Here is a 27,769-nt window from a genome sequence, read left to right as displayed (position 1 = left end):
AAGTGTTTGCAAGAAGCATTAAAACTTGAAATGCTGTATTGCCTTGGATTTAACTATTAAAAAATATTAGTGTTTTGGGGGGAAAAAATGTAATGAAGGAGACTACATGCTTAAATTACAATTATAAGTTTCTGACTTTTTTTTCCCTACTTTTTTTTTTTAATAGAAAAAGACTACGTTATCACCAAATTATTACATGCTTTACAGGACCATGTGCTACTCAAGACATGTACTTCTTTCTTTTCTGAATTAAATTCAGAGTAGAATGTTCTACTTTTCTCACACAAAGTTATTTTGTATGCAAAAATGGAGATTAGAGAGCAGATTTGCGTTTTGTGTGTTTTTTAATACAAAGCTGAAGCAGACAAAAGTACGGCAGGTGGAGCTGAACAGACTCAATGACAGGAAAAAAAAACAAAACAAAAAAAAAAAACAGACACATCTGTGCTTCCACTACAAAAAAAAAATGTGTCGAGAGGGATGGAAAAAAAACAAAAAACAAAAAACAGGAGAAACATTGTCACAAACATTCAATGAACACTTTTTTACAGTGAGAGATTTGTAGGTGCGATGTGACAGGTAATGTGGATGTGATTTTACAAAGTGAAGTGGACCAAACCAACAAAAATTAATCACTTCCAATGATCCCCAAGTGAGCTGGAAGCGTCCTGTTGCGTCAACAAGAACACCGAAGAGACACCGACCATCACACCATGTCTGAATGTGATGACAGCTTGCTGGTGGTATTTGTCAGACATTCTGCTCTGGGACGAGGGACAGCTCTAGTACTTTCTACTTCCTATTAATCCTCCAGGAAGTGTGGAGAATACTGGCATTGTATCAGATACGTCCCTCTGAGCCTCCTGACTTTTGAGCTGGTGCAACCAACAGTAACTCTAAGTGATCTTTTCAGAGAGACCTCTGGAGTGCACCCAGTCTGTCTGAACCGTGTATTCCCTACAGGGCATGCTACTGCTACTGCTTACATGAACACACACAAACACTTCCTATTGTCGCCCAACATCTCTCCAACACATTTGCAAACAGAAATCAACACTAAGGAAAAGGTCCTAGTAGTACTTCAAGCTGACAAACACATCTGCATAGCATTAACCTGAAATATAATCTGGCAATGTTATAAATTGGGAAGCATAACATTGATAAAAGCCTGAACCAAATGGTAGGCAGGGGTTAAAAGTCATTTGCTGCTTTAGCAACACTCAGTAAGGCCTATGCTAATATGTTCATAAAATCCATGAAAAAATACAGTATCAGTTGGCTCCTACTCTCCTAAGAGCTACATGCGGGAGAAAGGTCGAGCCAGTTCCTGTTCTTAAACATGGCGGCCTTCTCTTCCCTATAAACTATGTACCTGAAAAAACAAGCGTAGATTAAGGTAGGAGAGAGGGGCCACGAGTGAGGTGCTCTGTCAGAATGGCACATGGCCCTTGTGAGTGCATAGGCCTCTGTTCGACATTCACAAAGACAAACTGAACCTGACAGACACTCCCACTTCAAGTCCCAGAAATGGGCCACTATTTCCAGCTAATTCCAACAGTCAGGGACAGAGTCCTTACATTCCACTTGTCAGTTCAAAATACATCTGCTTACTTTGCATGTACGTAAAAGAAACCTTCCCTTGCTTTTATTTTTGGGATTTAGCCATTTGATTTAACATTCACAGGTTTGGGGCAAGAGCTAGAACAGGGCTGCGGGGTGAGAGAGAACTACTGCTAATGCTAAGGCTTCATGTCCTATTCCAACATTCAAGCCCCTCTGAGTACACAACCTGATGTTTGGGAAAGGAGAGGAGAGAGAGATCTCACCGATTCCCTCTCCTCTCCTTTTCTATAATTCATAATCTCTTCACTGGTGTAAAAACACAGATTGACATCCCCTCTGCCAGAGCAGAGTGGTGGGTTTGTTAAAATGGTAGAGTAATAAAAACAAACACTCCTACAAAACATTAGATTTGCCATGAAAAATAAAACACTGAGAAAATCCATGCAACGCGACTCACGTGTTGACAAATTATTGCTTCCTTTTTACAACCTGTGTTTGTATGTGCATGCATGCGTATATCTTTCAGTGGGCAGCAGACTGTGGGTCCGGCATGGGGTTATTGGCTTTCTTCCTCCGTTTCTGTAGCAGTGGATTGGTCGAGTCCTCAATGGTCTTGATCTTGATTTGCTCATAGTCGACCCTCATCGTTGCCAAGGCACTGGTCATTTCCTCCTGAAAAACGACCAAAAGAATCTCATCAGGTCACTTGCTTGCCAAACCACACCCTGCAGTTTTTGTAGACATGTCATTACACTGCTTTCAAGCTACTGATGCAAATCATAACGTCTGTTCAGTGTGACGCTGCTGTTTTTGAATTATGAAGCTTTACAGCTTAAACATCCTCTGACACTTCTTCAGGGAAACTACCGATGAAAAAAAAAGATAAAACACCAGCCGCCAGATCTGTTAAGCTAAGTAACTCTATCAAACAGTACATCAAGTGACCAACCAGCATGGGGTAAACACCTTTTGTTTTACATCAGCTGTTACACAGGTGTTTTTACAGGCGAAAGTTTTATGCATAGCGACGCAACAAGTGCAGCCATCATTAACTCTGCAACTCTCCGTCTCTCCACTCCACACCATGCCCACTGCGAAACGCCACACACTATAAACAACAGCAAAATGCTGTATGAGACTGTTTCTTTATGTTTTTCCAAAGTTATGAGCACCAGTTTCAGCTCAGTGTGAGAGTCTCTTGTGTTTTGCCGTCATTTCTGGTGCATGGTGTTTGACTGCAGGCGGAGGAGAGGCGAACAGACGTGGAGAGCCAACAAGAGCAATGTAATTTGTGCAAAAGACGTACAGACGATGAAGATGAACGCACAAAGGATTATAGTTCATTCAGGTAGGCTAACAAAGGCCACACTGAAGCAACGAACACTGGAGAATACTCTCTTAAGGGGATAGGGAAATTCCATGAGACAGCGACAAGGCCAAAAAGATTTAAGAGAGGGTTTGTTATTTTATACTTTATTTTGTAAAAAATAAAAATTAAATTAAAAAAGGTACATTTAATTTGCAGTAAAAAACAAGGTATCCTTCTTGACGCACATTTTACGAACAATGTAGACGATAGACAAACATGACAGGAGTAGTCAGCCATGATCAATAATAAATAAATGAATAAATAAAGTTGCTTCTATAGCATCTGTACATTGTTGCTACAGATTTTTCCACCTCAGCGATGGCTGCTGAAACAAATTATTTTTTGTACAGATTTATTCTACACCTTGAGGCTATAAACCGCTGCCCAGAAGGAAGAAGCTGAAATTAAGTGTGCAAACGGTGAGAGCTGTCATTTAAAATCAAGCATGATATTAACTGTAACTGTCTGTGTATGGGGACACTGGGCCAAGCTGTGACTCATCAGTCAGCCTACTAAACAATTTAAATATTTGACTCAGAGAGTTTCTGATTTTTAAAGATAGGTTTCCAAACCATGTTACCAAAGAAAAAGATAAGACGGATTTCATGACACCATGAGACAGCTGTCTGATGAGAAACTCAACAGGCTGATGAAGAAGGCTAGCTCTATCCTAAAATGCTCCCTCAACCCAGTGGAGGTGATGGGAGAAAGGAGAAGGATAGCCAAGCTATCATCCCCTATGGACAACATGTCTCACTCCAACCCCATGCAGGGCACTCTGACAGCACTGGGCAGCTGTTAATGTGGAAATGGGGCAGAGAAACAGACATCTCACCTTAACATCCTCCCATGCGTCCTTCTCCTCCTTTAGCACCCGGCTGGTGTGAAGTGGGGTCTGGGGAACTTCCATCGATTGCTGTAGGAAGGCACACAGAACCATATTCAAATCTTACATCACCGGAGGGATGTCAGCCAGAGCAATCGAGTTGAAAAGATGGTACGAAAGGGAGCTAGAACAAAAGCATGATAGAGTTTGTGCTTACATTGATCCATGGATGATTCATGAACTCTGTGATGGTCATCCTTTGTGTTGGCTCAGTCTTAAGGAGGGTCCTAATCAGCTGTTTAGCTGCACACACAAGTATTAGTTACATCATTAAAGAGGAAAGGGGTTAAAAATGTTAAGTCACATACAAAGAGTCAAGTATCTGTAACACTGAAACTTAAAACCACAAAGCATAAATTATAAATCTCTCTATATATGCCATTCATTACGTTGTATCTTCATGTAGGTCTATCTATCTATCTATCTATCTATCTATCTATCTCAGAACCCCCAAAATATAAGCAATTGCACCCAGAGGCTACACTGCTATCAGACAGAGCGGATGAATGATGACTGCAGCACATTACATTTTAGTGGATGCAGCCAGATAGTTAATCCTTTTATGGACTGAGATATTACACTGTCTGTTTTACTGTTGATGGTGTAATCTTAAACAGAATTGAGAAATCATTTTCTGAAAAAGGAAAGAGCACAGATCAACAGTAAAGATGGTGGTAGTTTTAGAGGAGTGTATTACAGTAAGTACAACCCATCTGGCTCTTCGCTCTTCCACACGTATGACCATCCACCCCTCTGTCAGAGGATGAGGTCTGTATGTGGCAAACCATAACGTTAAGTTCTCTTTTCTTTCTAAAAGCTTTGCATTACTCAGGAAATAAGACATCACTTTCTAATGTAGTGAATGTGACTGGTGGTTGCAAATGGAACGTGAAACACCTGCATCAGTTTCAATTTCTTTCTTCAAGACTTTAGACCAAAACCTTGTGAGCTTGTGAAACACTAACATTGTCATGAAATGTTATTATGACTTGTATATAACTTTTTTATGTAACATACAGCAGGTGCTCCTATTTGAAAGAGAAAGAAGAGAAACACAAACAGAAAAATAAATGTTGCCTGACCTTCCTCTGATACTTCAGACCACTCAGGGTTTGGAAACTCATATTGGCCCATCCTGATCCTCCTCTTCATCCCAGGAGAGATGGCTAGGCCATGGTTTGAATAAAAAGGAGGATATCCACACAACCTGTTGATAGTTTAAAATAAATATAATAGTTATAACACCAATTAAATAATAAATAATAATTTTATGTGACAAAGAGTTGAGAAATACTGCAAAAATCAGACTTACAGGATATACATAATGACACCCAACGACCACATGTCGCATGACTTGTCATATTTCTCTGGGCCCAGAACCTCCGGGGCTGCAGACAGACAGGTGTGAATAAAGGGGAAAGCAAAGGACAGAAGGCAGAGAAATGTGCTATGTATCATTTCAACTGTAAATCAATGAGCACAACGTGGGGTGAATATGAGAGTGAACACAGAAACAGATCCTTACCAACATAGTAGGGTGTGTAGCAGGGAGTAGCTAAAGAGTTGTGTGAAGTGGTCTCCTTGGCAAAGCCAAAGTCTGTAAGTTTGAGCAAGGCATTGGGCCTCTTCGAGGAATACAGTAAATTCTCTGGCTGCAGGGAAGATTCCAGAAACCAGGCAGAAGAAAAATAAGAGTTATGATGTTAGTTACGGTGGCTACGGAGGTCATCCTTGAAAACCTCCTCTCAGATTGCTGGAATTTCTCAGTAAATAGCTAAGAATTTCTCAAGTGTGATAATATAAAGTTATGATTCATACCTTGACGTCTCTGTGTGCAATGTTGATTGCATGCAGGAACTGAATGGCCTCTCCTATGCTCTTCATGATGTCAGACGCCTCTGAAGTAAACAGACAAAAAGCCCTTTTAACGAGATTACAGGTGAGTTGAGTGTAGCATTAAACCATGACCATATCGATCCACATTTAGGGTAAATGTGACATAAACAACATGTTTTTTTTTTTGTTTTTTTTGACCTGGTGTGGTGACCTCTGTGTCTCTGGGGGCTGCTTTAGAATCTGCTGTTCTTCCACGAACCAGCGCTATCGTCAGCGTCTTTGCTCAACCAAAAAGGAGTTATTCTGCTGCACTGAATTTCAGCATGGGCAGTTTATGCTTGATGCTGCTGCCAGCTACAAACCACAGAGAGCCTGTGTGTGCATTGATATGCATTAAAGTATTACTCCTCACATAGAAAGAGGTGTGCTGGAGACTACAGTTGGACTATTAGACAAATATTCTGATGACTGGCCGAGTACATCACTGATTTTTTTGGTCATTTTATTTTGCTTCTGCTTCTGAAGAATGATTGAGAGCCACTGCCGTCACCTGAGAGACAGTGGCAAAATGTAGAGCATTTCACATCTTACTCTGTGAGTTAAAGGTTTTATTTCATCCAAACCAGAGTCTGTGTTTTTTGTAACAGCAGACTAACCGTGACATTTTTTAATTTGTTTCTGTCAAATTTGAATGATGTGCTTGAAAATACCTGTTAACACTGGTTGTTGGGTTAACTGTGGCCAGAAAATCACCTGAGACCCTCTTCACAAAAATAAACTGGGAAGGAAAAAACAAAACAAACAAGGCCAGCAGGGCTAACGGGGCAAATGATGATGATACTATAGTGTTTTCAGGTTATGTCGTTTTCTAGTGAAGTTGAGAACACTAGTGTTATAAAATGTATGCTGTTTTTTTTCCAGTGTTCAGTGAAGTAGGATATTTCAGACGCCTTTACTTTTTGTAAACAGAGCCATGATTATGATGCCTGCTTCCATGGGCTGGGCAGGTTTGGGAGTATTTGGGGCTTGAGCGTCAGAACCTCAGGCACAATGCATCCTTGTACATGTAGGCACTGCAACAAAGAGCGCGTTTACATGCACACTAATAAACCAATCATTATCTGATTTCTGGAGTTACCTGATTATTCAAGTGGCCATGTAAACAGCGTAATCTGATAGGTTTTATCAGATAAAAGCCATTATCTGATTATGAAAAATCAGATAAACACACCTAGCTTTTTCCCCAATAGTCAGATTATTCAGTGCATGTATACCCTTTAATCTGGTTTCTTTCAGGTTTTGCTATTTTATACTCCCAATGCACTACATTTTAGAGGGAAATATTGTACTTTCTACTCCACTACGTTAATCTGACAGCTTTTGTTTCCTTTCAGATAAAGATTTTACAGAAAATAATATAATTTTATATTCTCGGTTTTTAAATTGTCACTTTTATTTTATCTTACTTATATGTTATGCACTTTGTGTGACAAGTTTATATACAATACACTTGTATATTGCACTTTGCAGTACTTTTACTCCGAATCTACCCAAAGTATGTAAAATTGGCTCCACATTGATAAACTACACATTAGAATGCTCTCACATGTATTTGTTAATGATAAAAACAAACAGTACTGTAAGAATATAAGCTGTCAGCATGATGAGTGCTTTATTTTGCAAATGTGACTTTTCGTACTTTGAGGTTTTTCAAGGATATGAGTACCTACTGTAACAGGAAGTTTGAGTTTTATGTCATGTACTTGGGGAGAAATCCAACTGAAGGACTGAATCATGTAAACCAGGTTTTTCTGATTATCAGATTATTGAAGTGCACGTAAACGCGTCAAATCGAATTATTACCATGACCTGATTATTCCCAGTTATCTGATTATTGTGCACATGTGACTGTGCTCACTGGCTTTGCAAGAAGAAATACACAGAAACACTCACCTTCTCTGTCAGTGCAGTACACACTGAGGAATTTATTGCTTCAATTGACTGCAATTAATATCAACACTGATTGGATATCCACTTAAAAATGTGCCAGATTTTTCCTTTAACAGATGTATTAGCCATATAGCTCAGGAACAGCAAATGGTAAAGACACCAACAGAGGCTACATGAAGTTGTGGACTATAAAAATGAATGAATGCTGTAATTGTTTTTGGTTTACATGAGCTTATTACCTCTCTCTGTAAAGGCCTGGTCTCCTCTGTCCTGGATTCGACTAAAAAGCTCACCACCGTCCATGCTGCAGAAAAAAAAGAAGGAAATATCAGAATCTGGCTTTTATGAAGAAACACTTTGATGTACTCATTATTAACATCAACCTCTGTTCTTTCTTTTTAACATAAATTGAATCTTTGGAGCACTTGAAACCCAAAAGGTTGATATGGATCAACATGAGCAAACAAACACACATTTACATTGAAATATCACATTTATGGTAGCGTGTTGAATTAACAGGAAAGGACACACACAGGGCTGCCCCTGACCAAATTGGGGCCCTAAGCGAAATTTTATTTGGAGACCCCCATCCCAAATGTATCATAGGTACAAAATGACCGTACAACAACTTACCATTTAACTTGACAACCTTTACTGGCAATAACAAATGTACTGTAGATACAGTAGTTTGGCTGTATGAGTCAAATAAAATAAAAAATTCAACCTGAAATAAATAAATAAATAAATATTAAATAAAAATAACTTCAAACTGAAATAAATAAATAAACAAATCTGAGTCACAAATAGCCATCAATTACTCATCAAAAGAAAGTAACTTCCACCACCTCAATCCCCCATCCTTGATTAAACACTGAAAATAAAATAAAAGAGGGAGACAGGTTTTTCCTTTTTAATCTTATTTTGTTATATTTCTCCCTCTCCCCTCTCTGGAGGCGTCCGATCTCCCTCAGTCCTCCGCCTCTCCCACCTTAATTAAACACTGAAAACAGAAATAAAATACAGAGACATTCTTTTCTATTTTCATCTTAGCTATATTTCTCCCTCTCCCCTCTCTGGGAGCATCCGACCTCCCGGCCCCGCACATACCCCCGAGGCTCGGGTCTCCCCCTCCGTGGAGCCCGACTGCCCTCCCGTCCCCGCACATACTCCTGAGGCTCTTTTGGACGACATGTCGACAACTCTTCACCTGCTGCAGCTCTGCAAGTGCCTGCCAGCGCACCCCTCTTATTGTTCAGATGTCGAGTGCTGTCAATCACTGCAGCGATGCATGGGCGGTCAGGTCTCTTCTCTCCTTCCTCGAGCTGATTCTACGCGCGCCTTATGGCAGCGCATGTGCGCATCCATTGCGCATATGTGCAAATGCGTCCCCTCGCGCAAAATGGCCCTCCATGGAAGATGAGGCCCTACGCACAGCACGTGTTCTGCGTTTAGGGAGGGGCAGCCCTGGACACACACAGAGGGGAAACTCACCTCAGCAGCATTATTCAAGCCACAATAACTGCATGATGTAAGATTTATCCTAACTGTGCCCTTGCTGTGTCAACACCCTGCCTGATGTTTCAAAGCAAAGAGGATGCAGATTTTTTTTTCACACTTCCTTTGTGGACTTCCTTCCTTTCGACAGGTTTTCTGGTAGAGGTGGTCTGTGGTCTGTTGGTAGACCGACACAGGTGAACACTGTGTGAAACTAACTGAATGACTGGTTCACACCATTTGTACCTAACTAAGTGACAGACCAGGTCAGCAATCTGCTTGCTATTTAAAACTCTACAGAGCAGGAGCTAAAAAATGATACCATTACCATCAAAATCACACCTATTTTAATGTTTAATGGCCCAGTACACACCTCAAGTCTGTATACGACTAGGAAGAAATTACAATCAACTTGTGACCTACTAAAGTGTGAAAGAGGAGTTAACTATTCTAAAGTTTCAATAGAAGCAAAGCCGCATCATTTCTAGCGTATTTTGCAATTTTGCAACTGAAAAAAAAAATTACATTTTCTAGAGTAAAATGATGGCAAACAACGACAAATCGTTATTTGCAGTTTTTCTAACAACACAGGAAATTAGATGGGAGGTGCAACTTTCAGGACTTGTCACTATATGTTGGGTGTGTGCATGTGCAGAGAGAGAGAGAGAGAGAGAGAGAGAGAGAGAGAGAGAGAGAGAGAGAGAGATACCAGAGGAAGGCTAGTGACCTGCCAGTCAGTCTCAGACAGCCAATCCAAATGTACATACATGCACCCAACACAACAACTATTGTCACTGACGGTGACTGGCTAGCAGTGTGGGGCCTCTCTTCTCCTCTTGAGCCGTACACACAGTGTCTGGCAGGTGGGATGAAAGGAGGTGCTGCTCGCTGAAACACAGGCTACACAGTATAGAATGACATTTTCTCTGATTCTTCTTTTTTACGTAAATAAATTGTTTGGGGGTTTTTTTTTGGATTTTTTCCTTCAAAAAAGGTTACAAAAGGGTATATGCTGTAAAATCATACAAAGAAAGAAAATCAGAATCAGCAGGTCAGAATTTTAAAAAAAATTGGAATCAGCCATGAAAATTACAACCGGTGCATCTCTAATTAAGACACTGAAAAGCTCTCTGAATTTAACTGTTCAATGCAAGGATGTACTAAATGATAAAAAATGCAGGAATGAAATAACACTTGGCATTTGCATTGGACCCAGTGTGCAGGGCCGCCCACTCCTCTAATCTGATTTTGATCCTCCAGTAATTGGTCAGGAGTGCAGCTATCTTCTCCACAGAACTGAGCAGGAAGTCTTGGTATTAAACGTGCAGATGTACTCAGTGGTCTTAGGCAAGTTTCTTGCTAGTTATTTTTTTAACTACACATGTTGTATTGTTAAAATGTTGTTTAAGATAGCATACTGTTTTAAAAACACATCAAGCAGATGTGTAAACAACATATAGATGTTCAGCACAGAAAAAGTTTCTGGCGCTGTCAAATACAAAGCTAACGGCTGTTAACCTGAATTCAATATGTATGACAGCGAGTAGGAGAAAATCAAACTCAACGCACTTAATGATAAGTTTCATTTAATCTTTTTGCTCAGTATGACTGTGTGAGTTTCAGGTCCGATCATCAATGCCAATTTGGGTTGGATGTATGTGTGTATTTGTGTCTATACGAGCATGTACACACAGGCTGGTTCTTCAGGCATGCATGTGTTAACGGGAGAGCAGGACACGCAGACTAAGAGTCGTGGGACAGCCCTGCCAAACCACAGCGTGTTTCTAACTTCTCGAAATCAATCATTCGCGTTTCACATTTTGCATACTGACAAACGGGCAGCAGCTCCATCCATTTATCTTTTGATTAAATTTAAAAAATTGCATTGTGAGAAACCTCCAGCAGAGAGGCAAACGTTTTTCACACTGGCCTGACATTTTTCTAATGCGGTCAAAGGTAGAAATGAACATGATGATCTTGACCCCACCCTGTGTTTCTGAAAATGTGTAGAGCTAAAGTGTGAATTCTCAGCAGAATAGATTCTTATATACTAGCTACTAAGGCACACTTTACACCATCAAAGCAGAAACTCTGTTAACACCTTTACACAGTTTCAGTCTACATTTGTTTCATATCTTATGTACTGTGTGGAGACGCTGTCCCAGTAGGGATGGTGAGACGTACTCGCAGGAGATATCATAACCGTTAGAAAAACCCCAATGCACATCAGCTGTTTTTTTTTTTTTTTTTCCAAAGCATCACAATCACTTGACATAACAATTCAGTGATGCTTTGTGAATTCATTAAATTGACCTATTATTAAGGTTGAACAATAAATCGCATTCAAACCAACACCACAATGTAATAGCACACAATTATTTAAATTGTAAAAGCTACAATTAAATGAAACAATAACAGCAACAACCTGGTTCAAACCACCTGTTGGGGTGGGCTTCATGTGCACACCCAGTGTCTAATGTTCCACAAGTCATATGCGAATGACAGTAGATGAAGAAATATACAGTAATAGCCAAGACATGGTTTTAAGTGCAGTCCATGTTTATATGTCACATTGTTTGCTTTAGCGAGTGTGTGGTTAAGCAAGAGAAAGTTGCTCCGCATACAGAGAGAGTTAACAGGTGTTGGCACTCAAAGCACAGAGTCTGTGTGCTTCCCGACCATGGTCTGGAAGCTGAGGCCATATTCAGTGAAAACTTAAGTTTGGGATTTGTTACTGTAACTGACTGGAGATCTGACTGTTAGATTCAAATTAATTTTTCATATAAATGTTCACAACAGGCCTTTTATTCTGCAATGTTTTGGTGTTCTTTTTACAGACTTTAAAGGTTCAGTGTGTAGGTTTTAGAGCCGTCTATTGGCAGACATGGTATATGATATTCATCACTTCAGAGATCTGGAGTTCAGCTCCTCTGGTGAAGTTATTTGCTGACTGAGGACTGTGACGATAAATGCAATACCACAGTCACATGATGCTACTATTGTGATGAGGTCTTCACCATCCTCAAAGTTTCTTTTTGAGCCGATATAAAAAATTAATTGAAAAAATGCACTGACTTTGATGCAGCCCCTCTGTCTGCAGTGATAACTCCATAGCATTGCTTAATGTCCTGCCCACAGCACTATGTGATTGATTACACCTCATTAGTAATAGCCTATCAACACTGAAGGCTGCCCAGCCACATAGGGCAAAATAAAGAGTGGAGATGCTCTGGTCAGTTAGTGTACTCAGAACTGCGTGTCCAACATAAGACAGCAGATGTTACTGAAGCTGTTCTCTGGCCATTCTGCCTGCAGGAACTTGCTGCCTCCTCTCGATCCAAACCTGGTTTTACAAAACCACACAACTCCTCATGCTAAAGTGCTGAAAATGAACTTCTGGTCCGCAATATGTGCCATGTGCCAATAAACTATATTCTAAAGTTTAATGAATGAACCTTGTGGTTCCTTCAGGCTTCAGTCATTATGAAGACCCTCTTCAAGCTGGCAGTATTATCTATTATATATTATGATATTTAGATCCATATGTAAAAATTGGAATTCCTGCCCTGCTACTGTATGCCTCCACACACCTGTCAAGCTGCACCTATAGTACACATCCATGTCTATGAAAACATGGATACTTCTCACACATCTCCCCCCCAGCAGCAGAGAAGATCTATGCAATCAGCAAAGTTTCAAGGTGGACACCAAAGATTACAGTATCTGACCAAATGCCTGCCCCTCTGTTTCTGAGTTACGATGTTAAAAATGTCCAGAGAAGTGTTTTTGCAATACATCATGACATCACATTAAAGTTGGCCTTTGACCTTTTGGATATAAAATGTCATCACTTCATCACTCTATCCTATTAAACATTTCTGTGAAATGTTGTCATAATTAGCATATGAATTCATGAGTAATGGCCAAAAACATGTTTTGTAAGGTCACAGTAACCTTGACCACTACATTTTAAATCAGTTTATAGGTGAGTCCAAGTGAACGTTTGTGCCAAATTTGAAGAAATTTCCTCAAGGCTGCTTGAGATATCGTGTTCACAAGAATGAGACGGACAAGACAACCCAGAAACAAAACTATTGCTGGCGCAGAGGAATGAAAATATCGTACGTACGTACGTACGTACGTATCGTAAACAATATTTTTTGACAAATTATTCAGCCCTATCAAAGGACCATATCTGAATCATCACAGTGATTTGGCATAGTAGCATTGTGACCCTTTGCACAACATGGGAGAATATAGGTCATCAAACTGACTCAGTTTCTGTAGTGAAGAAGCCACGCAGATTAAAGGACTCGATTTCAAAGCCTTTTGGGTGTGATATTCTAGGAAACACAGTTTCATCAGAAGAACTACTTTTTTTATTGGCATTTGTTGCTGAGCATTTTCTCAAGGAAATCAGTCATCTGATGCAGCATTTTTGAATGTGAACGTGTAGGCAGACGGGTCCACCAACTCTGCACAGCGGAGTTAACCACAGACCTAATGAGTGCACGTGTGAGAAGTTGAAGGGTTTTGGTGGTTTAAAGTGCTGCAAGGTGGAAATACAGCGGCAAGGAAAAGACACTATGCTCATTTAGAAGAAATGGGTCATCTTCTTCTCAGGTCATAGACTACAGATTTACAATAATTTATCTGGCTGAAATGTGCTTAGAACAACACAATAAGCAAGATGCTTATCACTTCACCTTTGCTTAGAGTAATGAAAGCTTTCTCGTATCTGCCTTCACAAATCTGCAGTACATGGAAATTAAACGAATACCCTGTTTCATCTGAATGTAGTTTTGCAGAGCAAGATAAACGTATACTGAACGAAATATTTCAAAGCAAAATAACACCTGTAGTTCTGGCAAATCATTGCACTTTTGGAATTGGTCCATTTTAAGGACCAGGGGTCTCTTCTATAACTGTTGCGTATGCACAACACAAGACCTGAAAGAGGTGTATGTCACTTCCCACACAAAAGTGGTAATGTATAAAGCCCAACTAGACAGGGGGATGTGCACACCCATACGAAAACACTGACCCTTGCATACAATGTTTTTGGAACAGGAGAAAAATACACAGGTAGTAAGGTGGTGAATTGAAGTCAGAAGAAAATTAAATGCAAAAAGACTCATTTAATGTTTAATGATGTCTCTCACACATTTAATTTCACTTCATTCCGCATGTTACTTACTGATCCACTTAAAGAGGCAACAGACAGCATTTTTCCTAAATATATCATTATGAAAATAATGTGGGTTGCACAGGGTAGTGGCCACAGTAAAATCAGACTATCAGCGTTTACATAGGTTACTTAGTGGCTTTGCAATCTTTGTAATAAGCTTCTGCCACCAGTGCCGAAATTTCGCAGAAAAAATCTGCTTTAGGAAACGCGTCATGTATTGCGAAACTAGTCAGTCAGCCAATCAGGGACTGGAGCTGGTCCTTATGCACAATGGCAGACGGACAAAGTACCTCCATCTCTTGTAAACCTCAGTCAGGCGTTCAAGAGATGGAGGGAGCTCCGTGACCAAAGAGGCTTCAAAACCGATGTCCAGCTAGCTTTCTTTCTAATGGATCAGTAAGTAACACTGCTAAATGTTAGCTAGACGAGAGAGGACTGTACTGTACTGGCTGCTAGTTAACTCTAGCTGGCCAGCATCGCAAATCACCACAACCAGGGACCGGGTAGCGAGTGTTGGTTGGCTGACATCCTCGTTGCCATTCTACAGCAGCCCTTGGACAGTGATACCCCCCCTCCCTTCCTTCTCTTCTCTTCTCACGGAGGCAGCTATCGACGGACATCGCCCAGCTAAGTGAACACTAAACTTTGTTTCCCATTCAATTTGAGCTCCAACCGGCCGCATCGTTTCCATACGGTACCATTTATTCTAAAATCGGGACTGTTTCCATGAGCATATTGGTATAATTCCACTGTGTCTACTGTTGTTTGTACTGATACTGTACATATTGGTATAATTTACTGTGAGTTGTTTGTACTGGTACTGTGCATTCTGGTATAATTATTTGCATTACTATTTGTTTTTTCTTCAGATAAATCTGATAATTGTTGCTCGGTCTCTTTACTCATTTATTTAGTAGAGTGTCCACACACCTTCTCATTCTACATATACATAGAGGTATACTGGTGGCTTTACTGTCTACATTTTATTTAATATAAAGAGTCTAATAGAGTCATATTATTGATTATCTCTGATCCGCACGGTCAATTTGGTTGTTGCGCCAGTGCGACGCAACACCACTGACCATTTGTGTTAGAGAGCTAGAACTTGGGACCATTAGTGGTTAGCAGGCGCCTACAACTTGCAAACTGCATCATGGCTTGAAAATAGAGCAGGCGCCCCATGTACAACTTCATCACCTTGAGTTGTAAATTTATCAACCAGCTCAAATCTCAAATCAAATCCTGCTCAGTATTTCATCAGCGCTGTCTCACCACCGCATTCCCACCACCGGAGAGTGCCAGACTGTGTGCTGCTGACACTTGTGGTCAGCTGTGGACCACACTGCAGCTGTTGAATTACACACAATAAAACAGCAGAGTACAACACTGGTAGTTTTCAATAGCATCATCTAATACTATGCATATATCACCAGTATGACTTTAGTTTTCATATAGTTTTTGTCTAAATCTGCTGCAGTGAATATGACTGTACTGTCAGGCACACAGAGTACAGTGGAAACACTGCGGTGCTGACACACATCCTGCTTCTTCAGTCACCTCACCCAGCACATCTTCACCACGTGCACATGTGGATTGTAAATTAGCATGGTCTGTAAATAAAGCCAGTGACAGCTCTTGCACAATCATTTCACTCCAGATCCTCGATAAGAATCCTCATCGTACAGCAGGCCAAGTTCACCATATCACACTTAAATAAGTAAACTGTGTTCACCTATCAAACTTGGGTGGGCAATACCACTGATTATCAAAATCATTTTGGCAAAGTGTAAAGCAATCAGTCTGATTGCTGTAAACATAAACACTGTGGTGACACTCATTTGTTGCCATGATTCACGGTGAAGAACCATTAATCAGCAGGCTTGTTATTATTCAGGAGGTGCTTTGTAGTGACCACTTATGGTTGAAAGTGGGTGTGTAGAGGGCAGGATATGAGGCTGATCCACATGCAGGCAAGTCTAAAATGATGTGGGATTTATAAAAGGAACTGCATACTGGCAGGCATATGTACAGTTTCCTCATTCAGAATATTTTTGGGCACACGCCATTTTAGGCACGTACATTTTTAGTACGGATCTTACACACAGTTTTATAAATGAGACCCCAGGTCGTTAAATCCAGTAACACTGACTAAAGCAGTTTCACTCAACAAAACAGTGTTTCTCAGATGCTGTTTGGTTAGTTGCGGACAGGTGGCTAGCCCAGCACCTGCTAACGTGTGCTCCCCTTTTTTCTCTGACAACTTAAGATCCAGTCATTCAGGAAACTAAAATATCTGCAGAGGTCTCTCCCTCTCCCAAACGGACCTGGGGATTTAAACCGGTAAAAGCAGAGGGGCTGCTAAATACAGTGACTGACACGAAAACGCAGATGGCCCCATCTACAGCCAGTGTTTGGTTCATCCATTTTGGGCTACTGCACAAACCTGACGATTCTTATTTTCAGGTGATTAAACACCAAAGAAAACATACTTACAATATCATATTCCATATCTGCCAATATGTCCCCCTACATCCTACACCAGGGGTGGCCAACCAGTCAGAGACCAAGAGCCACAAAAATTACCGTGGTAGTACAAAGAGCCACATCATACACGTGTGTTTACAAACGCACTCCCTCTCTCACACAAACACAAAATGACATAAAATCAAAATCCATACATTTCCAATTTTCAAAGCCAGATTTATTTATCTCATACACAAATGAATAACCATGAATAGAGATACACACAAACACAGTCTCTCCCTCTCATACTGTCTTTCTCCATCCCCCCTGCACACCCACAGCCTCTCCCTCTCCCACTCTCTCCACACACATCCACACAGTCTCTCCCACTCTCATACTCTCTCCAGATTAGTGTTGTCATGGTACCAAAATTGGGACCCACGGTACGATACCAGTCAAAGTATCACGGTTCTGAGTAGTATCAGGATACCACAGCAAAAATGAGGCAGATGTGCCTTTTGTCATTTATAAAAAGATAAATCACTTTTCTATAATACATCAATGATATTTCAATGGAATAAATTACTTACTGACTTATTCATACTTCAGAAACAGCATCAATAAGTGATTAACATAGGGGGGATCAAAATAAAATAAAATAAATGAAATAAAAATCAACCAGCCACCCTCCTCCCCTGGCAAGTAAAGAACAGTCCCTAAAGTGCAGTGAGGTTTGTGGGCCATTACCTGCCACAAAGACATAAATGTGAACGGCTCGTTTCTCCTCTGACACGCCACATACCTGTGTGCCGCCACGGCTCGGCTGTTCAGGTATTTCTGGGCAGTCATGACGCCAATTTATTCACCTGGAGCCGGGCTTCTCGGTCACTGGTAAGGGCTCATTTATGCTCCCTTTACATACGAAAATGTATACATCCGTTTCAAACGATGTTACCGTCACTGCCCATGTACTTCCACGCGCCCTTTACGTTGGCATGTATGTTAACCAATACATCCACCAGGAGGCGGCCCAGCGTCAAAAGTTTATGACAACAACAAACTCAAAAACAAACATGGCAACTGTGGAGGAGATATTGATAATGTACCTCTTGCATAAAGACAAACACAGAGGCAGCGTTGTAGGAGGCGGTGGTCGGTGAGGCCGTTAAATACACCGCGACTGGAGGACGGAGAATTCTTTTCTCTAGTACTGTCGATGAGAGAAACTGAATTATTATTTCTTCTTCATGTCTCACTAGAGCTATGTGTCGGGTAGTGACAGCAACACTGCCCCCACGGTTCCCGGTGGCACTGCTCCGTTGGCCCGTATACGTAAGCTTTATGGAAACGTGCAGAAATACAGACGAAATGAATGCAGAGCACGGACAGAAGGCTCCGTCCGTATCCGGATCCGTATTTAACGTTGAGCATAAATGAGCCTAAGCCATTATCTTGCGCCGCGGAGCACTATGGCTGTTACTGGCCAGCACATGGACACTCACCCTCCTTTGATTGGACTTTGAACTTATCCCACAGTAGTGGCACCATGTCATGTACCGTGGTGTTTAAGTAGCAGCCTACTGCGGTCTACCGTTGGTACCAGTATACCGTGCAACACTACTCCACACACATCCACACACAGTCTCTCCCTCTCTCATACTCTCTCCACACACGCACACGCACACACACACACACACAAAGACACACATTTCTTCCCGACAGTTTTTGTTGTGCGATATCGCCATCGTGCTGCAGTCCTGCATTCCTCCCAAACTCCACACCCTCTCACCTGCCCGTGCGCACTCCTCTCTCTCTCTCACTCCACTTAAGCCTGTTACATTTCTTAAAGGGCCATACGCACTCATAACAATAAATTGATTTTTTTATGACAGAAGAGCCGCATGCCGATGGTTTTAATTAATGGATTGAAGAGCCGCACACTGATAGGCAAAGAGCCACATGCAGCTCGCAAGCCGCGGGTTGGCCACCCCTGTCCTACACACAGGAAATTATGTAGACTAATCCAGGCTGAGAGTGGATGTAAACAAGCCAGTTACTGCGATGCCATCTCATTTGTGAACCAGTGCAGTAACACTGTGCCATAAGTAAAGTATAATACTTATTTTGCACAGCTTTAGCCAAGAAATATGTCCAGGACATGTAGAGCCTTTTACATTTCAAAATGTCATTTAACAAAATTCATTCACTTTTAATACACAACTAGGTAACTTTCACATGCAAATCGACCAAAACCACTGATCAGATACTCCAACAATACACTTCAACTTTGAGGAAGACTAGGAAGAATCAATCCTTTGGCCCCCACTCCATTAAATCCATTTCACTTTAATTCATCTCTATCAAAAGACTCACCAGGGACTGACCACTGAACATCTGTGTGTGCCTGCTGATATCTTGCTGGCTGTCTGAAGCCTACAGATGCTATGTTCCACTTTACATAAAAAATCTATTTCTAACTGTGATCATTCCAAATATATTTGCTGAAACTGGTTTCTGACAGGAGAATGATGAACTGCATGGATTTATGCTCATTTTATTCACCACTTCACAAAGATAGGTAGTTTAGTGCGTGTGCGTGTGTGTGTGTGTGTGTGTGTGTCAATGAGACTGCACTCACCACTCCATGACAATAAGCAGACACTTCCTGCTCTGATAGAGGTTCTCATACACATCAATAATGCGCACAATGTTGGCACAAGGTGATGCCCTCCAGTGGAGCTCCACTTCTCTACGAGCCTTGGAACAATCCTGCAGTATCTGGACAGAAGGACAAAGACAAGGAGGGTGAGGCTGAACATTAGATCCAAACCTAACAGTTCAATTATAAAATAAACTCCAAGTTCACACTACTGTTTAGTTGCCAGTTTCCTTCTCATAATAATTACTGGGAAATGCGAAAGAATTGGACCCAGAGTCATCATCTGTCTCATGGTGGGTTTAATGAGGTATGACATGGATTGTATTATGTACTAAGTGACATGCAGATAAACTGGATGCTACTACTACTTGACATTAACAGTAAACGTAAGACAGAAGTGCAGTGCTGCCATCAGCTGGCAGAATGCTGAAACGATGTTGGGAGAGTTTTTTTTCCAACCCAGTCTTGTGTGAATGTAGCACCCTCTTTGTGTGCCACTAGGTCACTGCATCATTCAACAACAGCACCAGCACTTTAAACATTTTTGCGTCATAGTGTATTTATCTATTCACTGCGGCTACATTTTAAATACCCAGGGGTAAAAGGTTACTCTTACTCGACATCCTACACCAGGAAGTCAAACTAGAGAGTGAGCTGCAGTGAAATATTTCTGAAACACTTAGATATTCAGCATGCTGCTCAAGGACACTCAGGAGTAGGGGTGTAACGGTACACAAAAATCACGGTTCGGTACGTACCTCGGTACACAAGTCACGGTTCGGTTTTTTTCGGTACAGTAATGAAAAAAATAGACAACTATTAAATATCTTTTACTTATTGGTAACCTTATTAAAACATACCACCACAGCAGTCTTTTTACACAATTTTTGAATGAAACAAATATATATAAAATCCTGCTTTTTCACATTGTTTGAATGAAAATAGAAATATAAAAGTGAAAAATAAAATCCTGCTGTTTTCTAAACACATTTTTTGAATGAGAAATATAAATATACATTTCTGCTTTAACAGTTTTACTCAATTAAAATAAAACGTATAGTGCAGCTGGTCAGCTTTAAAGCCTGCTCGGATTCAGTTTTACTAGGAACTTACTTAGCTTTCCCACTTTGTTAAAATGCAGTAAACAAAACATGCTTATATCTAAAGTGCAGCTTAAACAATTTTACTCAACTCCAATGGCGTTGATTATTTCTTTAGCGCAATGGTCAGGGAAACGCTCTCTCTTTTTAAACAACGACGATATCGTAGTTTGCACCAGATTGCTTTTTCTAGTCGTGCCGGTTAACGTTCAAACTCGGGTGGTGTTGCTTTAGATGCGTTAGCATGTTAGACGTGTTTCCAAGTACATACCCGACCGCTGTTCTGCAGTGTCGGCACACATATTTCCATCTTCGTATTTTACCCTGAAACCAAAGTGTTCCCAAACAGAGGACTTAAGGTTTGCAGGTGGGTCTTCAGGTTCGTCAGGCTCACTTGCCATGTTGACAAAATGCGAGAACGCGCTGCACAAGGTGAAAGCGGAGATTGGGACTCGGTCCGTCACTCAATTATGTCCGTCGGGGAACTAGATATTTTAAATGGTTCGGCTCGCAAAAACGGAATTAAAATAAAACAAAATAAAATAAAATAATATCCTGCGCCCAATAATTCAGTACAGGGTCATGCTGAACCGAAAGTCGCATACCGAATGGTTCGACACATGTACCGTTACGGCCCTACTCAGGAGCCTTGGCCTTATGGTACCTGGCATGACTCAGGCATCATGGCCAGCTGGAATTAAATTCAGTGTCGCACTGCTCACAATTTTGTGTAGGTATATTGTTTTTTTCCCCCCTGGAACCCAGTATTATAATGTTCATCATAACGGTGGAGAGCAAGCCAATAACAAAAGGCTGGTCATTTGGTCAAGTTCATTTCTTCATTCTAAGTAATTAATACAATTTAATATACATTTTATTTCAAATTTCTTCTTGCCATGACCCTTATTTGATGTTTTTTTTTGTTTGAAAATGCACATAAAAAACAACCAATAATGCTTATGTAATCACAAGAGAGAGGTCAGTAAGCTACTAAGTATGAGGTTTTTAAAATTGGGTACCCCTGTTTAGTGAGAGAATTTACACTGGGCAGGGTCATGTATGACCTTGCCAGTTGTAAATAACTGACACAGAGATCGTCACAGGAAACTGGCTGTCTCCTTTACAGTAGTAAAAGGCTGCTCGGTCAAATATAGGCCTGAACCTCTGACCTGTGAGCTCCAGCCTGTCCCAAAGTGTAAATATAAAATAATCAAACAGCAGACAGTTTTGATTACACAGCTACATCTTATAATATAAAATATAAAAATGCTAACATAATTGCATGCAGTGATACAGCTGCTCAAAGTACCATTTGTGAAATAGTGACAATATAATGTTGAATAAGTGGTGGTGCTTGTAAATAGATTTAATTATACAAAATACAATACCAAAAGTCAAAACCCTAAAATATCCTTGTCAGTCAATGGAAAGAATTCAGCCTTGTAGCTCTGACAATGAGCTATCGTCTGTCTATTTTGTGCTGTATTACATTCCAACCCCGCCCACAGTCACAACACAACAGTAGGCCTCATTCCAATGGGCAATGAGTGCTGGGAGAGCCACAGTATCCAGTCTGCTGTCTGGCCTGGCACACAGAACTGTCACTGTGTTTACATGCACTTAAGAAACCAGGCTACTAAGAAAAATCAGGTTACACAGGAAATTGATCAACACATTTAAACACACTGTGGTAACCTGGTTCAGATCAACATCAGATTTCTCCCCTTCACCCTTATTTTCCGAAACACTACTTCCTTAATCTAACTGTTAGTGAGAAAATACACTGCTTTCTGACTGTTGTTGTTAGTTTATGTTATGTAACCATAGCATAATCCAACTTACCAAATGTATCTCAATTTAAACAGACCTGTGTCATATTTTGTAGTTATACAATAGTGACACAAAGGTCATGGTTCAGTTTATACCCTGGTTTTGAAGTCATAGTTCAGTGCGAGTTTGGTATAGCAAAAAGAATTGCGCAAGGATCTGTTCCTTTTCATTTATTTTAAACAGACAACATCCTCTTACTGGGGATTGAGGTAGCACTTTGCCCACTGGCAACTACAGTGAGCTATTTCCAATATAAAAATAAGGAAGATATATGTACTGCGCTGTACGAACACTGAACATTTTCCCAGAAGGCAACAGGTCACAACAGACTATAAAACTAAAAACGCATCTTGCTATGAAATTGAGAAACCAAAATAAATATAATAATAATAATAATAAATATATAACATTGTAATGACTTTAGTTTAGCTTTAAAATTTTTGGGTGTACTGGAATTCTGGTACAAAAACAAGATCAATAAAAGAAAAGGCACAATAAGAAACCTACAAATCAGACATAACAGATCACTGCAAAAGGGAAAATCATCTTATGGACTGGGACAAGGCCAGAGTCATACACACCAAGGACAACAATTGATTGACAGATCAAGATCAAGCTGATTGACAGATCAGCTGATAAAGACGCGTCACAGCCACCACCAAGTGACACTTCTGAGGAAGGCGGAAGTTTCTGCCAAAACATGTCAAGGTACGTAACATCCTAACATGTCTGAGATAAAAGAACAACTAAAGTCATTGTCAGAAACTAAAGACATAATGAATACCATTGAACAACATAGTTAGTAATTTTAAGACATTCTACTTTTGCATCTGAAGGCTGCTTTACAGCAGCGGGGATAAGGAGTTAAGCTCCAGGTTGTTGTTTTTTTTACTTGTCCCAGCAGCTGCCACATCTGGGTGATGCCCTCCAATGTGTGCTAGTATGATGAATATGTTTGCATTCAAAGACATAACAGTGAAGTAATGCTGACACACCATCCTCGTCTTCTACACAACTCTCTCTCTTGCTGTTTTAGCTGACTGGGAACCTAGAGAAAGGTCTTCCAGCTCAGGTATTTCACTTGTGCTCACCATAGTGTGACTGACATGCACTTCAGTCAGCTTGTTGTGCTGACTTCAGTATATGTTGCTAACAGCATGAAGCAAAAAGTCTGAGGGTGAATCTCGCACTTGTCATCTATCATTCCGCATTAAGTGCATCAGTCTGCATATGATGTATTCTAGGTGTGGCTGCATGCACCAAACCATGACCCCCTTAATCAGGACAGTCGGCATGAACTCATAAACCACTACAGCCCAACTCATTTGAGTCTTAATGCATCTGTTTTAATAAACACAAGCCAATAAGACTGTTCTGTCTATACCTCTGTTTAAACTGAATTAGAACATTAATTAATTAAAAAACTGTGCTGTATGAAATGTTTTTGGAAAATAAATTAAGCAGTGGCCAAAGCAGTGCTTTGTTACCATTCCTTGGTTCAAAACAGACGGGTCAGAAAAGGATTTATCTGTGCCATGATTGCTTTTCAAGCCAAACTGTGCCCACAAACAATTCTAACCCATCTATCACACTTTTCTTTGACATCTTGGTAAAAAAAAAAAACTGGCCAGGGCTATTAAGCTTTTTGATCAGTGTGATTGATTTCACAAGCTTTGTCTCTTATGGGAGAACAGCACTACCATAACAGAATGTAATATATTGTCATAAACTAAAAAGCAATTAAAACTAGGCAAAAAGAGAAAAATGTTTTTGACTAGCATATTCAACATTCTCAGAAAAATCATGAGTTGTGTATAACCTAATATCATCTGGGTTTCATAAAGCTTCAGACATCTAAGTAGACCTTTTTATGTCCTCTATGTTTTTGGACTATTGATGCTGCTGCCATAAACCTACTACATTTTCACGAATTTAGTACTAGATGGTGAGGATTTTTTCTGTTGACCCAAATGCAAATTTAATTACAATCTTTCCTTCATAAGGCCATGATCACACAGAAAGCATTTAAGCAGCTGAGGGTGCCTTTTTGTAATTATTTATAATAAGAATAAAGCTTTTTGCTTGTTGTTTTTGAGCTGCAATGCGCCTCATGTTTCTGCACTCTACGTGTCTGGCTTTTTCGCTGGAGCGCTCTGAACTCCTTGGGTTGAAAAACTTCAACTCCGAGCGAAAAAGCACCCCACGTCATCTCGTTTTTCGCCCTCTTTTTTTACCACTGTCCAATAGGATGATTTGAGAGGCGGGCCGTCTGTAGTCGTCATGATAGAAAGTTTACAGTTGGTAAACTAGAGCACTCGGAGAGCGCAGACCTCCGCCAAGCAGCTCGGATTTCCTGCCATTTTATTATTTTATCCACGTCACTTAAACCGATCACTACCAAAATTTTATCATCTGTTCCTTGTCCCATTATCAACCCTTCCTCAAAATTTCATCAAAATCCATTCAGAACTTCTCGAGTTATTATGCAGACAAACAGACCAATGCCGGCGAAAACATAACCTCTTTGGCGGAGGTAACAATGGTGGAAAAACTGGTGGTAGTGGTTGCTGGTTACCCGGAGTTATACAGCCTGGCGATAGACAGCAAGTTGCCAAACTGCCACTGAATCATTTTAAAATATACCGGGGACAGCCTTCCTTGAGGAGAAGCTCCTGGACCAACTGGTGGTACTCCCCATTATCCACCCTCTTTTTTAGGGTCTCATGTACCCACACAGGTCTCCATTTCCATGTGCCCAACAAACTATTTGCTGACAGCCTCTCACCCTCAACCAGAGCTACAGCAAGTTCTGCCTGTCCATTTCAATAACTAGCTACTAATTACTGTGGGAGAAAAAAAACAGTAGGGTGATTACACAGGAAGGTTAGTGTAAGGACGTGATTAAAAATACGCAGCATTTACTAATGGCATTCAATTTTTTTTTTTTTTTTTATTAAGGCAGTGCTGTGTGCCTAGTGTTTTGCATTGCTCTCAATTTGGGGATGTGGGGAGCATAATTAAGTCTGCCATTATTTTTGTTTTGTCACTTCAAACTGCAGCACATGTCCTGTTTTACAGCAGTGTTGAATTCAGGAACATGTCAATTACAGCCAAGATTAATTTTACATATTTTATTTTTACATTTGCAAAAGGGCGACTAAAGTGTCAGTGAACTGTTCCTCTTAGTCATTTCTGCATACCAGGCTTTCCTTTATCTCTCTAATTACATACAGTGAACACTGACAGGTGAAACTGAAACTGTGTCCACCCTTTGTGTGTGACCTTATATCTTTGGTTTATAAAGACATAAGTAGGGGAAGGCACTGCCTAAATAAAATGTCATTTGTCATTCTCTGAAGAACAACAACCTATGATGGGAAGGGGAAAAAAAATAAGAAAGGAAACAACCAAAAACGGAAAGAAACTAACCGAGAAAGATTAGACTGGTGAACAGACAGGAAAGACAAGATATTAAAGGCAAGAGATAATATGCAGATTTTGACTTTTAGACCTCTAATCTGAGTGAAAACATTGCTGTTACTTAACATTCAAATAACAAAAAAAACATCTGTATTTATTTCCTGCCATCTTACGAAACAGATTATTTGATCAGGTGAAGAGCGAAGGTTTGAGGGTTGACTGGCTGACTAGTAAAAGCAACTGTCTTTGTTTCCAGGAAGAGGTGGTATGGTGTAGTAGTGTATTACTCTCTCCTTTATCTTAACAGTGAACACAGAGCACAGTTCAACCACCCCGTGGGATGGAGCAAACAAGGGTGGGTCATACTTACTTACTTTCTGCGTCACAGCAGAGAGAAAAAAAACGCCTAAAAAGACATGACCCTTTGGACACAAAAACATTAGGCACAGGACAAAATTGGTGCACTGTGATCCTGTGACATTTTCACCCTCTACAGTTAAAATGTGTACCTCTCACTAAAAATCTAAAGCACTGTATGGTATTTGATTTATCTTGCTTTGTTTTGTTGTTGTTTTCTCTTTATTCAGTATCTGCATTCACACATAGACAATATGGACATACTAACAAATACAAAGGCAACAACAGATGTTATTGATTTGCAAAACAAAGACACAAAGACACAAATAAGTCACAGAGGACATTATGTGAGGAATAAATAACAAAACAAATAAAATAATTGGGAAAAAAACTAAACTGAAAATGACCAAGAATACAAGGTAACAGAAGGCAAAATAAAGATAAAGAGAGGGTGTGATCTCTTTGCGGGATGGGTTTGGTTTAATGTAATTAATTCTTTCTATTCATACATACACACTCCCACGTACATGTAACCCCACTTACATGTTTAGATTTACTTTTATAGATGAGTTGTGGCATTAGCTCACTGGCACTAGATCTGAGAATTACTGAATATGTTATGAACTGTTCAAGTAGTTTTTTGCAGAGCTAAACGATGCTTCAGTGATATCTGTCGTGTTAGGAGGTCAGACCATTGTGACATTTCTCGTTTTATTATAGTGCAAATTGTTAATGGCCCAGAAACTGAAATTCACAGGGCCCAAAATGTCCAAAAACTGACAGAGATGATGGAAATAATTTACTCTCAAATGAACAGATACTTGTTCTGTGTGGTTTTGCAAAAAGCATTTTAATCCTTCATTATAATTTTGATATAGATACACACACAAGCGTAAGTATACATAAAATAGCTCGACTAAAAACAAGAGGCTCAATCATATGATATGAAATAACGTGGAAAAAAAACTGTCTACCATTAACATACCATTGTTTGCCCATTTTCTCCCCACTTTGGAATTTAGCCACCACAGTCCTTGTCACTGCTAACTCCACTGTTGACATTTGGAGGGAGCAGATAGACGTGATACCTTTGTGACACGTGTGCGTTGCTAGCAGCCTCTTTTTACCTGCCAGCCAAGACCTTCACCTGAAGAGCATACAGGTCAGGCCGTCCTCTCAGATCTCCCTCCCTTTCATTTGAGTCAGCTTGGCTCACTATCAGTGTTTCTGTGTTGGGGGTAATTGTGTGATGAATGGTTACTTACTGGAAGTAGTGATTTGACACAGGTGAGACTGGGTGCATCTCCTAAAATCAGAAGTATTTTCAAATTTTATGTCTCCCAACCATGCATGCCTTTATTAACAATTACATAGCAGGTCTGTGAATCAAATGATATTGTAGACATTCTCACATCTCGTTCAAAGACACTGTGAAAATATATCTTGAAAATAGATTATCTGGCCTTTACACAATAACACAGACCCAAACATGTTTCTGCTCATCTTAGATCTCATGCAGTACGAAATAGCTCCTAAAAATTCAGATATCAGCACAGAACAAAACTCTCTCTGTGACTGCATCTTGAGTCCCAACAATGTCAACAGCACCACATTGGGTGCATGTGGTGGCAGGTTGCAGATTAACTCTCTTAAA

The 27,769-nt window shown here is 40.3% G+C and overlaps 1 protein-coding gene across 1 annotated transcript in view; it reads right to left on the bottom strand.

The window, feature by feature from the left end:
- Window positions 1-315: 315 nt before the first annotated feature.
- Window positions 316-27,769, bottom strand: part of mapkapk2a (MAPK activated protein kinase 2a) — a 46,636-nt gene continuing 19,182 nt past the window's right edge. The window contains exons 2-10 of the mRNA XM_049580681.1: window positions 19,388-19,527; window positions 7,844-7,908; window positions 5,637-5,716; window positions 5,344-5,470; window positions 5,131-5,206; window positions 4,901-5,025; window positions 3,976-4,061; window positions 3,768-3,848; window positions 316-2,235 (exon numbers count right to left, since the gene is read on the bottom strand). Of these exons, the coding sequence (XP_049436638.1) occupies window positions 2,086-2,235; window positions 3,768-3,848; window positions 3,976-4,061; window positions 4,901-5,025; window positions 5,131-5,206; window positions 5,344-5,470; window positions 5,637-5,716; window positions 7,844-7,908; window positions 19,388-19,527 (930 nt within the window). The 3' untranslated portion in view covers window positions 316-2,085. The remainder of the gene's footprint in view (window positions 2,236-3,767; window positions 3,849-3,975; window positions 4,062-4,900; window positions 5,026-5,130; window positions 5,207-5,343; window positions 5,471-5,636; window positions 5,717-7,843; window positions 7,909-19,387; window positions 19,528-27,769) is intronic.

This window comes from Epinephelus fuscoguttatus, linkage group LG1 (genome assembly GCF_011397635.1).
Source record: "Epinephelus fuscoguttatus linkage group LG1, E.fuscoguttatus.final_Chr_v1".
Taxonomy (NCBI): domain Eukaryota; kingdom Metazoa; phylum Chordata; class Actinopteri; order Perciformes; family Serranidae; genus Epinephelus; species Epinephelus fuscoguttatus.
Note: the sequence above shows the minus strand (reverse complement) of the source record. Positions and strands in the feature narration are given on the sequence as shown.